The sequence below is a fragment of the Patella vulgata genome, chromosome 1 (genome assembly GCF_932274485.2).
Source record: "Patella vulgata chromosome 1, xgPatVulg1.2, whole genome shotgun sequence".
NCBI lineage: Eukaryota > Metazoa > Mollusca > Gastropoda > Patellidae > Patella > Patella vulgata.
In genome coordinates, this window is record NC_065879.2 from 66529584 (window position 1) to 66543037 (window position 13454).

Sequence of the window (13454 nt, forward strand, 5' to 3'; positions counted from 1 at the left end):
CCAGTTTGTTGTAGATGGTTAAATTACATTTGTATTAACCAAAAGTACTATTTTTACTAACAATCATATAATGAACCTGCACGGCCTGTTTATAGAATCTGTACAGAAATGTGATAACACACGACCACTAAGTCTGACGTTTAACCGCAGTACGACATGCAATTTCGACAGGGCGAAATTTATGATTTTTTACTGTTTGGGCTTTTTTCAAGATGAGATATCAAGCTTAGACAAATTTTATACATAAAAAGTGCTAACATCCACAATGGGGACGGTGGCTTTACGAAATAAATCTAAATTGAACTCAGGCCCGAAACATGGCGGGGGGCGCAGGTAGGACGAAGGCCCCCCTTGCAAAAAGTTTCGCCCCCCCCCCCCCCGTGAAAAAAAGTGTCGACCATAAATAAAATTCGCCCCCTGTGGAAAAATTATCGGTAGTTGATATCGGATTCTCAGGGTTTCCACTTGTACGGATTTTATCCAGTTTTCTGGATTTTTCACCTTTTTCAGATCTTCAAATGAAGGGTATTTTGATGGGTCTTTTCAGAAGAGGGCCCAGAGTGCAGGAAATAGCGTTTCCGGCAGTCCAATTTTGAAAATTTTTCTCGAAGCCGGGGGAAGACCCCCCCCCCCCCCCGGGAACGAAGCCGGGGGAAGACCCCCCCCCCCTCCCGATATACATTGTCCGTCAATTTTACAGCTCTCCTGAGAACACTTCACGCCTCCGTCGTTGCTCTGAGCTAGTTACGGTCCTGATTGAATTTAGCTAAGATACTCTTTTGTATACGTTAAAATTCTTACATTTACATAATAGAATAGTTATTAAACTTATGTTTTTTGGTTTTCTATGAATTTTAAATCAATATAGTAGAGTTACTTACAAAATAATGAATCTGGGAAAACTTGATATTAGACGATATTTCAAAATCTGCATACTCATTAACCTAGAATATTTGTATATCAGAAAAATAATCTATATGTCACTAGTTACTTGTTATTGCATTCTAGCCGGACAATGTCTAGGATCTTGATAAATCGCTTATCATGACAAGGTTTATGTTGACAATATGAAGAAAATGACTTCAAGACTTACTGGGAAGTTTGGAAGATGTACTTGGTAAGTGTATGTTAAAGATGGAATTATAATTTGTAATGTGTATAATCGTATACACAAATCCACTATTCATAGGTGATAAATAGCATAATGCATATAATTATATTTTGAAGCGGATTGGGGGGTTGGATGGCCGAATGGGTAGCACGCGCGCGCTGTATCATAAGGCCTGTCATTGAGTCAACTGGCATGGTTTCGAATCCCCGGCTGTACGTGACAAGGAGTAGGGTTGCCTGTCCAACCTCGTGGGTTTTCTCCCACTGCTAAAGACCCCCACGCACAAGCGAATTATGGAAATAAAATTAAACCATATGTTAGTCCCGAAATGACCTAGTCTGTGTCGAGTGGGCGGAAGCGGAATGTCTGGAATTTAAGAAAAACCTAAATATATACGGTAAACATCGCAGTTAATTACGGGCGTATAAAAGTAACAGTACCTTTGGATTAAGGGTCAAAAGATGAACTGAAATAAAGGTATAACTTGGTGATCGGGTTACTCCTAATGTTCGAGATGCTCTTACGTTGTAATCATCATTATATGTAGCCTTTAATAAACAAATTACAGATTATATTAACTATGAAATTCCATAAATATTACTCTGTGAATTATTCTAGGGGCCCTTAATTCTAACCCCAGACAATAATTATCAAATAATATCAAAGTCACGGTGATAGGTGTACTTGGAGATGAGGGCCTGTTGAGGAAAAACGTCTAGTCGTTCGGGTGGGACAAAAATTCGAGGTTCGGTGTATAATATTGACAGTAAGTTAAAGATAACCTCATAGCACAATTCATGAAATATGTCCGTTCGTACAAAAGGTTAAGACATTAAACTCCATTTCATTTCTTAAAATGTGTAGCCGCCAATCATGAACAGACAGACAATCAAGCCAATATCACAAATTACTATTACAGTTGTAAGACCAATATGATACAATCTTAAGATAATCCTAAGCCGCGATTAATTAAATACGGAATGTACAATTGCAAATCTTTACACGTGTAACCTACCTTTAATTCAAGCTCAAGGGCTGAAAAGTCGTTCACTTTTATATCAAACTTAAGCAGGCCATTCGGGGGGAGAATTAAAATTTGGGTTGTTAAATTAGTCCAGCTGTATGTCGCAAGTGTACAGGGAGCTTGTTTTCCAAAATTCCACGGTCCATAGTAAGGTGTCGATGGTAATGGTGTTGTTGTAAGTGGTGTGGGAATTTCATCCTCAGTTTTATATTGTGCTGTTATTGTTACATTTCCATCTTCAACCAATGGTTTACCATCATGATCCAAAACTTCAATCTGTAATCATAGGATTCTTTTGATTTTAAAAATTTTGCCAAGATATTTAAATCACCTGATCGCCATTTTCTGGACTGTTTATCCACTGCGAACTGCAATATTTTGAAAGTTGAATCGCTAAAAGGACTATGGTTCATTTCCGTTTAGTACATGTACAATGTACATGTATTTACAAAGATTGGATGAGCAGTTGGCATCTACAACATACCATATATATTGTCAACACACGCCAGCGCCACCTATGAATTTGGTTGACATTTAATGGGCCTCTTTTTCGACCTGATTAAATTCAAGCCGGAAGAGTATCTCCCGTTGATATTTTGATTTTGTTTACATTTTCGTGGAGATTAAGTTGTCGAAAATTTGATATTTATCGAAAAATGCAAATGGTGCACGGGGTCTTTAATAAATCCAATTTGAATGCAGATTTAGGATTTATCATAAAGGAACCACCAGGGTCCGTATTCAAAGGTTTTCTTAATGTTAAGTGAAAATACTTAATTTTCCCGGGGATAAGGTAGCCGAATGGTTATCGCGTGCGCGTTGCATCATAAGGTCTGTCATTGAGTCAAGTGGCGTGGTTTCGATTCCCAGCTTTTACGTGACAAGGTGTAGGGTCGCCTGCCCAACGTCGTGGGTTTTCTCTGGGTCCTCCGGTTTCCTTCCATTGTTCAAAACCCTACGCGCAAGCGAATTATTGAAATAAAATTGAACCATATATGTTGGTCCCGAAATGACTTAGTTTGTGTCGAGTGGGCGTTATACCCCATCTCTCTCTCTCTTTTAATTTTCCCACTTAACCAAGAGAAGAAAAAATCGGTATTCAAAGGCTGTATTTTAAAACCTAGGCTACGGAAAAGGAGCCAGGGTGGCTAAGTGAGTAAGACGCTGGCTCGCTAGTCTGGAGGTCGCGGATTCGCTCCCGGTGTTGGCCGAGAATGTTCATCGAGATTTACCGACGTGGGTTCCCCTTGTCAGTGGTGCAGGATGGAGGGCCTGACAAGAACAGTTATTTTGTCGTTCGGATGGGATGAAAAAACGATGTCCCGTGTACACATTGGCGTGCGCATAAACGATCCCTTGGCAGTTGAAATTTGATTTAAGAGTAGGCCGTAGCGCCGCTATCCGGACATAAGTAATTACATAAAATGCACGTGGCATTATTTTCTTTTTCTCAATACATACTACCGATTAAAACGCAATAAGTAATAGTACGAGTTCTTTCAAGAAAACAATTGTGAAACATTGGTGTCACGCTTCGGCCAGCAATCATCATCATACAATTGTAAATTTATATAAAAGACAAGAACATGTTCCAAATAATATCACTGATAACTTCAAATATATATATTGGAATGAGTCTAAAAAAAATCGTACCTTGATTCGCGCGGTAGTATAAAATTTTGCTAAAATCTACAATGAAATGCCATCACACTGTCAAATTTTACAGATGTAGTTAAAGGACAATATTGGTGCCAGTCATTATCACATATGTGATAGAACTGGTTAAACACGTTCCAAATATTATTTTATCACAGAGATCATTGCTACGATAGATGAGTAATCAATGTTTCAACAATAGGAAGTGACGAACGCAAAAGGAAAACACGAGTTATCCCTCTATTATAACTGACTGAAGTGACGGGTGATAACAGATACATGGGCGAATTTCTGTTCACTAAAAATTCCTTCGAAGACCAAAAGTTGTTATATGAGACTGTAAGAGTATATCTGACAATTCAAAAAAGTAATTAATGTCATTAGATAAGAGAACGCGAGAAAAATAGAAACAGTCCGTACATTCACGGGTGTTTATTCATTCTATACTTATAAAAACATGGTAATGCACGGACTTTTTCTATTTTTCTTTCATGTTCTCTTATCTAGTGACAGTCAATTTTGTTTATGAATTGTCAGATATCCTTTCACAGTCCCATACAACAACTTTTGGTCCTCGAAGGAATTTTTAGTGAGCAGAAATTCGCCCATGTATCTGTTATCACCCGTCACTTCAGTCAGTTATAATAGAGGGATAACTCGTGTTTTCCTTTTGCGTTCGTCACTTCCTATTGTTGAAACATTGATTACTCATCCATCGTAGCAATGATCTCTGTGATAAAATAATATTTGGAACGTGTTTAACCAGTTCTATCACATATGTGATAATGACTGGCACCAATATTGTCCTTTAACACATCAAACTTTATTATGTGATAGTAGTTAACATGATTAATGACTGGAAAAAATATAACCATGACTATTTTCATTAACCAACATACTTACGTAGTAAGAATTATTAACCCCGGGTTTAAAGTTCTGGGGATCCATCACAAACTGTATAGCCTCTCTTGTGGATTTAAAGACACTCTTCGCGTCTTTAGATTCATAAACCGTGCCTGTCTCTATGTCTGTTACATTGGCCTGGGCTACTAAAGTTTTGGAGTTTAAACTTGATGTATCAGTAATGGCTGTTAATTCATTCAAAGTCAGAGTAACACTAGCTTCTCCGTTAACTAACTAAAATGTAGAACAGATTACATAGAATGCACTACCCATCAACAAACTAAAATGTAGAACAAAAGATTTGAAAGCAATACATCCATCTACTAACTAAAATATATATAGAACAAGAGATTAAACAGCAATACGCTATTCATGAACTAATTAAAACATAGAACAAATGATTATACAGCAATGTCCATCAACTAATTAAAATACAGAACAAGTGATTATATAGTAAAATACAATGCCCATCAGCTAACTAAAATATAGAACAACAGGTTATATAGTAAAATACAAAGTCCAACAGCTAACTAAAATATGGAACAATCCATAGTAAAATACAATACTCATCAACTAACTAAAATATAGAACAACAAATATAACAATACACTATTTATCAACTAACTAAAACATAGAACAAACAAAATTAATAACAAATTTAATATAAATATAATGTAATATACATTTAAAATACTTCCAATGCTAGTATATCATTGGGGTAAAAATAGGGGTCGAATAAAAAAAGGAAAATAAATTTAATGTCCGTTTGATGTTTTTCGTAATTATCAAGCATACAATTTTACAAACAAATTAAAAAAAACTACATGTATATGGTGCCCATTTCTTCTAGAGATTAAAATATGCACTGTATCGTTTGATATTTCCAATACAGTATTAATGTAGTTTTTTCTTACTTTACTTACTGTTAAATTATACTCTAAAATGGGCTGTATTTTCTTTGGGAATCTTACATATAAATTTGTTATGGGATCTCGTCCGTACGTATAACCAGTGTAAAACGCATCGACTTTTAATCGCAAAGTAGCCGACCCTTCAAGTGGTTTTCCATGTGTGTACCTACAAAAATATTATAAAAAGGTTAACATTTAAGACTTAAAAGAATAACACGTTAAAGAGTAATCAAATCGGGTTTTAAACATTCTTTATTGTTCAGATATAATATGTAAAACATTAGTTGATAGAAAGTGCAAAATATATTTGTAATTCATTAAACCAAAAATTAAAAGGGGATATATGGCGTAATTCAATGACCTGCAGCTTTGTTTATGCTCTTACTAAACTGTTTGCACATATACACAACAGAAGGGTCCCTATATCGAACCTTGTGTAACAGGATAAAATAAAACTTACTTTCCTGCTACCTTTACTTTCACGCTTTGTTCTGTTATTACTATATGTGAAGGTAAGGTTACAGTGGCTTCAGCTCGTGGTAGTACTGAAATGTTCAATTCGGCCAGCGAAGACAACAAACATAACATAATCTAACACGGCGTTAATAGGGACGGATAGGAACATTAATGTGGAAATGTGTGTTATGCAAAAGATTTGCAAGTCAATGCACAATTTTAAGGATCTCATTTCAACCCAAGAAACAAAGTTATTTTCTTCATAATTATAGAATTTCGAACCTAAAATCGTCTATTAGTCTTATTTTCCAACTCAAACTGGGTGGCGGTAAAACAAAACATATATGAATAGTCATTGCACTCATTTTCTGTTAAGTATAGAAAGGGTTCCGCATGCTTCACACGATTTATGAATACTGTTCGATGGGCCTCCAAAACAAACATAGACTTAAAGGTGAGTGGAGTTGTATCTATACTTGCAGCGTTTCTTTCTATGAAAATACTTTTGTTTTTCTAATAACTTAATTACTTACCATATCTGTCAACACTAAAACTTTTTGATTCCCGAACAAGCTAAAAATAAAACAATATAGAATCATTTAACAATCACAACGTTAGCGTTCTTATAATACAAGTTTATAGCTAATATGTGTAATTTGCTTTGCATTAAATATTAATCAGTTATTATGTAAGTAATACCTACATCTGTAGTCACAGTTATTTTCCAGTCACCAAATAAGGCTTCAGACGACAAAATAAATTCGTCTTCAAGAACTCCAAACAGGTCTCCATTCCTTTCAAACCTCACTACTTTATTTTTTCTTGGATTCTAAAAATAGATCAATACCAAATCAAACAAAATTTCTATAGTGTTTTTTATTATTATTTTATACAATAATTTATTCTTAAAATTGACATCAATACCCTTACTTGAAGTGTTTGGACATAACAGTAAGCGTTGGGATTATCATACTGTAAAAATGTTGTATCAATAATTCGTTTGCGCACAGGGGATGGGGCCGGAATACATACAGAAAACCACGACTCCAGGCCTTACCAAGTACAACCACTGGATCGTACCCTTGGCTTACATGATTTTTACCGCCTTATGGTATACAGCGTGGGCGTTAGACCACTCATCTAATGAGAAGTGGTATCATGTGTTCTAAAAATAATAAGCATATCCTGCCCCGTAACGAAATCCGCCATTTATAGTTAACGGGGGTTATGATTTGGTCCCGGATTTACGATCTAGCAGGCTACTTGGCAGAAGATATACCCGGGGTTACCAGCCCAGAGAAAATCGCAAATCTACTCATCACCACGTCCTAGTTCTCACGGGACAACGAACGGGCAGATGGATAGTGTTTATATCTTTTTTTGAAGCATAAATTAATTACCTCAATTACAACATCAAACTTGCCCATAAATGTTGTTAAAGCAGGAAGAATAGCAAATATTCTGTATTTTACTGGGGAAAGAAACACAATAATTAAAATATTTTATCAAAAATTGAAGATAAGTTTATATTGCCTAATTTGATTTGGAATACATCGACGTTAACATGTTATGATCTGCAACCAAATTCATAACAGCAGTTAAGAAATGAAAATTAATGGGCTTTAATGCTTTACCTTTCACCAAGCAGTGTATTTTAACGGACATTTTACCCTGACAGGATACCTGCCGCTTGCTCCTTAATTTCGATTTTCAACTGCCAGGGGATCTGGTCGCTTTATTTTCTTGACAATGACAAATGAACTTGGAAAAGTGTGCTATTCACCAAGCCACCGTGTCTCCATTAATACAAGCGAATACATTTTACTAAACTTAAAACTTTTCGTTTAAGATACTAGTCTATTAGACTCATGACAATGTATTAATTAATTTATTCTGGGTCGTTTGTGTTTAATCGTTTTGTAAATTAGAAACGGAATTGGTTTAGTAACACTGCTGTGCTCCTTCTCTCAGTTATACAAAATAAACCAGTTATCAAATTCGATCGCCATGTTCGCGGTCGTATTCGCGATAAATGGCCCTTCAAAGATTCACAAGGAATTGATGGTGATCATCGTCGATCTATTTGTTTATTCTAAATTTGTACAGCTTTACCTGTTTGACCTGGTTTGTAAACTTTCTTATCTGTCTGTATAACAACAACCATGTTGTCATGTCTAAAGTTCAGGTTAGAATATTCGTTAAAAGTTGCTCCACCTGTTCCGTTTATTCTCAGTCGAAATTGGTAATCATCAGATGTGGGTTTCATGTTAGACGGAGGCTGAAAAAGGAGATAGAAAGAGAGGAGTGGAGTTTAACGTGTACTCAACACGAACTGTATATCATTTCGGGAATAACGTAATATTTCAAAAATTCGCTTGAGGGTAGGGGCCATTAACGGCGGGAGGACATCGGTTGACCCAGAGAAAACCAACGAGGTTAGGCAGAGTGGCAGACGACACAGCTCCTTGCGTCACCTACAATGAGAGACCTTGCAGTCTAAAGCCTTAAAGCCCACACACTGGGGCTTAAAATAGATGGTGCAGACTAGAAACTGGCTGTTTCGTCTCTAAATGGGTTGCACGCACAATCTGAACAGAACACTACGCCATTTGCACTACGTATCATATTATTATTCAAAATATTTATTTTCAATATTCTTTAAGGTGCATATTGGCTTGGCACAATTGAATAGAGAAGAAAGGTTGTGTTTTTTTTTTTTAAAAAAATGTTTATGTCTATATAGAAGTGAATTTTTTGGGAAGGAATTTAAATATTTGGTCAATTAGCCCTTGCGACCTAAGCTTACGGATACAGTGATGATCTTATATCAATACCACAGGCACTTGAAGAGATTAAAATAAAACTTGATTATACAAAGTTACTCACCCGCCATGTTGTTTTCACGCGTTCAAGACATTTCGTCTGCTATCATCTCACAATACTCACTAGTTCCAAAACGTCCCGTCGGTTTTATTGCCAACGATCATTTTTGTTCATTATTCAGCTACCGATGTAATTAAATTGGTCATTTTACAGCCTTATAAATTACAAATCAAACTTAAAGCGCTATATCACTTGGCGATCATCATCTTCGTGGGACCGGAAGTAACACGAAATGAGGTCAATGACATCGCGTGGGGGAAGCCCTTATTTTTGATTGGTCAAGCCGTGTTACTAAAAATAAAATTGACTGCCACAGCTGACCGCGAATTATGGTTCTCAGAATGGCAGCTGAATTATGGATCTCAGAATGACAACTGAATACTGTCATTGGTATGTAACATGCTTAGGATAATTTGATCGATCAAAAATAAAATGGATTTAATATTGTCAACTGAGTAGCAAGCAGTTAGATATTTTATTGAGCAGTAATGAATTCTACGTTAGCGAAAGGTAAAAAGGCTTGAAGACAATTTGATACCTATATTCAAAAATGAATCTCTATAGTGCCCTCACGTAGCATCCGCATAAGAAATTAGGTGAATGATAAGTATATTAACACTTACTCTAAGCAGTATCCTTTTCCTTGTCGCTATAAATAAATAAAAATTTAGCAACTCGGCTTTACCAAATAATTTCCGATTGAGTGTGAACAGGTGAATAGCTCAGCTTTTTAATTAATGTGGGCAGGTAGTCTGGTATGGTATGGGATGGGATGGGAAGGGAGTGGGTATAAGAGAGTTTACGTGAGATCTATTTTTTCCTTAAGAACTTTAATTATTCGGAATGTTAGCAAAAACAGCATTTACTCACCTAAAACATCGTTTTGTGAAGCCCATGCGACGCCATCCTGGTCCTCCAATGTTGATGTTATCTGAATTGATTCTGTTCCCAGGTTTTGGGCAGAAAAAATATAATCCACACCCGGTCTTACAGCTTTAGGTAGGAGAAATATGTATTTCCCGTTGTTACATCTATATTAAAAATAAATTAACCGTATCTGTTTAATAAAATCAAATTCTGTTATGCTCCACATATAAAAGTAGTCATTCAAATCGGTATTCCTCGATAAATGCAAGTTATTCCAGTGTGTTGGAATTTATTCTGCAGGCATCATACAGGCTAGAGAGAGAGGGGGGGGGGGGGGGGAGAGGTTAACGTCCACTCGACACAAACTAGGTCTTTAGCAGTGGGAGTAAACCAGAGGACCGAGAGAAAACCCACGAGGTTGGACATGCGATCCTATTCTTTGTCACGTACAACAGGGGAATCGAAACCACGCCAGTTGGCGCAATGACAGACCTTATGATACAGCTCGCACGTGCTAACCATTCGACCATCCACCCCCCCACCCCCCGCCCCCATCCGGTAAACATGCCTATAGTCGTATGCGAATAGAAGTTACTAATAAGTCCAATTTATATCTGTTATTGACAAAGTAACCTTGTTAAAATTAAAGAAATATTTCATTTATTTCATCTTCATATTTCAAAACAAGTAATTTAACCCGTGACTGTTAAACTTAACGAAAAATACGTCTTTTTCATTTTATAGCATTAGCTGAAACTATTGAAGATAAATAAAACTTACTCTGATGAACGTATCCATAACAGCAGAAGAAATAAGGGGAATCTATTAACAGCTATCATTCTGAAATTTATATCAGCCGAATTCTGTAGCAATATTAGAAATACAGTATGCGGTGTAAAATTTAGAAAACAAATCAAATATAATTATTTGCCTATATATGTAAAATAAATAAATGAAATGAAATGAAATGGGGGTTAACGTCCTACTGTTCTGCTCCTATACTGGGCTAATGAAGACGGGCATACGCCATACAGTGTGCTATGTGGGAAATTTTGCCCGGGACCTCGGATTTTCGACTCATCCGAAGGACTAGACAGCTGTCCTTGTCAGGCCCTCCGTCCTGCATCACTGACAAGGGGAAACCACGCCGGAAAATCTGGATGAACTATAAAATAAATAAATAAAATAATTGAAATATCTGTATTTAAAATAAAACGTGTGCAAAATTTACGCCCACTAGTTAAAATAAACTTTATGCTTTACAGATACCATTCAAGTTAGTAGTAGATTGGATGATTGTATAAGCCCAACCTATCTATAAAATGTTCTACTAATGCTTCTTAAAGGTAACGATCTATACGAAAGAGCAATGATTCTCAAATGGGGTGAGTGGGTGTCGGGTGTGAGGGTCCACATGGAGGGTCAAATATAAATCATTAAAATTCAATTAAACCATAACACAATAAAAGTTGTGTAAACTTATATTTCGAAATGAAACAAAACCGACATGTATGCTAAATTTAAAAAAAAAAAAACCTTTTTCTAACTTTCATTTATATTGTACAGCTTGACCATTGTATTACATCCTCGTTCCCTCAATGCCGGGATCCACGCTACCTTCGTTCGTTAGGTGCCGATACATTACCAGTAGATCTGGGGTTCTACCCCGGCGTTGGTACAGAAAGTAAATGGTAATGGACCGATTGCATGACAAGGAACAGTGTTTTGTAAATCAGCGTGCACGTAAAAGGACCCATTGCAGTTGGAGTTCGAAAAAGAGTAGGCGGAAATTCTGCTGTCCGGACAAGTTTTCTTTCATAGCACATTGCATGCGCTTATTTTGCTTAATTGTTATAACAAACAATACCCCGTTTGTCACAGGTTTGGATTGGGTCATATCGTTATGAGACCTGATCTAGTTGCATTGGGCACCAATTTAGTCTACAGGGCAACTTTATTTGGGATGTAACATATAATCCAGAAGTACACTATTCCAAATAAAAAACAAAAAACAAAACAAATTGGTAAAATAAATGTCTCCCTTTCCCTGCTATTTTCAGGGGTTGTTCTTTTTTTTCAATTTGTAAAATATGGTGGTTACTTACTTGGTCGGTGTCTTGAAGCCGAAATAAAAAGGAAACGAAAATGAATCATTTTATTTTAAAGAAAAAACGGGCATCGATTGGTTGTCAGTCGATGTCTATTTTAACTTACTATCCTGTGGGTTAAGTTATGCGTTCGATAACACTGACAACAAGGATGACATTTGTCGACACCGCGAACCGACAAGTTATGGACCAGCAGCAACACTGGGCAGCGATGGTGTTTCGAATCATTATGAAAAAAAAAATTAAATATTTTAAAGTCCCAGCAGGCTAGAATAAATGTTAAATATTGTGCATCAGTCCATGCGCAATCAAAAACACCCTGGTTAAAAATTCATTCAAAACGTTTAAATTATTTTACAAATGTAACTTGGGATACATTTATGTTTGCATTTATTTCACACCACCACATTATGTATGTATCATAGATAAAAAAAAGTAATAATAATCCTCTTCGCTTGTTTCAAATATTTTTATTATTATATTTTCAATTATATTATATGTTAACATGCGTTTAGAGTATAGTTTTAACGGTATATAATTGCTGCAACATTGACGAAAAACACGATTTTGGATGCAGTACACTCCCGTTGAGCTAAAGGTTTACTTTCGATTGCAATGCATTTCATTTCTTCTGGGGCTTACTTTGTTCCTTTTAGGTGGCGTTACCGGTCTCTAACGACCCAACAAAACAAACAGTATACGAATACAGCACAGGCAATCTATCGCTAGACTTTAGAAGCTATGCATCACTTAAATTAACCGTACTACAATGAGAATCCAGGTTACCCTCGGTAGGGTATTACATTTCACATTTGGACACATTTCTATAATTTCTAATTTAATCATATATTGTCAAATTTCAAAGATTGGCATGTATATTTTGAACACCAATATTGACATTGGAATAAAGTAAAATGTCTATCTTGTTTACCGATATGTAACAGCTGTTTGACAGGAAAGTTGTCACTATTGATCAAAGGACACTATTGTTGGCGTGTTCTCTTCGATGATGTCAATTACAAGAAAACTCATTTCTAGAGCACTGATCAGTTGATGCGTTATCTTTAGACTCGCCAGTTAAAGTTCTGATTTGAATGTGGGCAGGGGCTATATTGGTTACATAATATCACGTGCTTTTTATTTTATTTTACTAACACTAGGAAGAAGTTTATATTAAGGCTTCTAAACGTAAAAGTTTCTATTGAACTAATGACGGTCTAAAGAAGAACTTCGAATGGGGTCAACATTTGAGAAACTTGCATACCGTTATGAAAGGCAGGTCCTTATTATATTAAATCATCAGTGTAATAAAATTTGAATATCCACCCATTTTAATCATAAATGTTAGATTACCGGGCAGGCCCGTAACTAGAGGGGCGCAGGGGGGGGGGAGGGGCTTTTCACCCCCTGCAAAAAGTTTCGCCCCCCCCCCCCCCGTGAAAACAATTTCAACCATAAAAAAATAGATATACATTGTCCGTCAATATTACAGCACCCCCGAGTTGCCCTGAGCAGTTACGGCCCTGTTACCGGGT

At 36.4% G+C, this 13454-nt stretch overlaps 1 protein-coding gene and 1 long non-coding RNA gene across 5 annotated transcripts in view; both read right to left on the bottom strand.

Annotated features, from left to right (window-relative positions):
• Positions 1-8680, bottom strand: part of LOC126826920 (CD109 antigen) — a 29988-nt gene extending 21308 nt beyond the window's left edge. For 2 of the 4 annotated variants that reach the window (XM_050556094.2, XM_050556097.2), the window contains exons 1-10: positions 8174-8680; positions 7462-7532; positions 6765-6890; positions 6595-6634; positions 6066-6150; positions 5618-5771; positions 4695-4928; positions 2127-2411; positions 1552-1659; positions 882-944 (exon numbers count right to left, since the gene is read on the bottom strand). In XM_050556094.2, the coding sequence (XP_050412051.2) occupies positions 882-944; positions 1552-1659; positions 2127-2411; positions 4695-4928; positions 5618-5771; positions 6066-6150; positions 6595-6634; positions 6765-6890; positions 7462-7532; positions 8174-8327 (1320 nt within the window). In that variant the 5' untranslated portion in view covers positions 8328-8680. Of the gene's footprint in view, positions 1-881; positions 945-1551; positions 1660-2126; positions 2412-4694; positions 4929-5617; positions 5772-6065; positions 6245-6594; positions 6635-6764; positions 6891-7461; positions 7533-8173 lie in introns of those variants that run through there. The other 2 variants (XM_050556069.2, XM_050556078.2) reach the window with 2 other exon arrangements.
• Positions 8681-8827: 147 nt separating this feature from the next.
• Positions 8828-10655, bottom strand: LOC130010566 (uncharacterized). The gene is made up of 3 exons (XR_008785882.1): positions 10592-10655; positions 9815-9975; positions 8828-9593 (listed from the first exon to the last, which is right to left on the bottom strand). It is a non-coding gene; the product is annotated as an uncharacterized LOC130010566 (long non-coding RNA).
• Positions 10656-13454: the final 2799 nt, after the last annotated feature.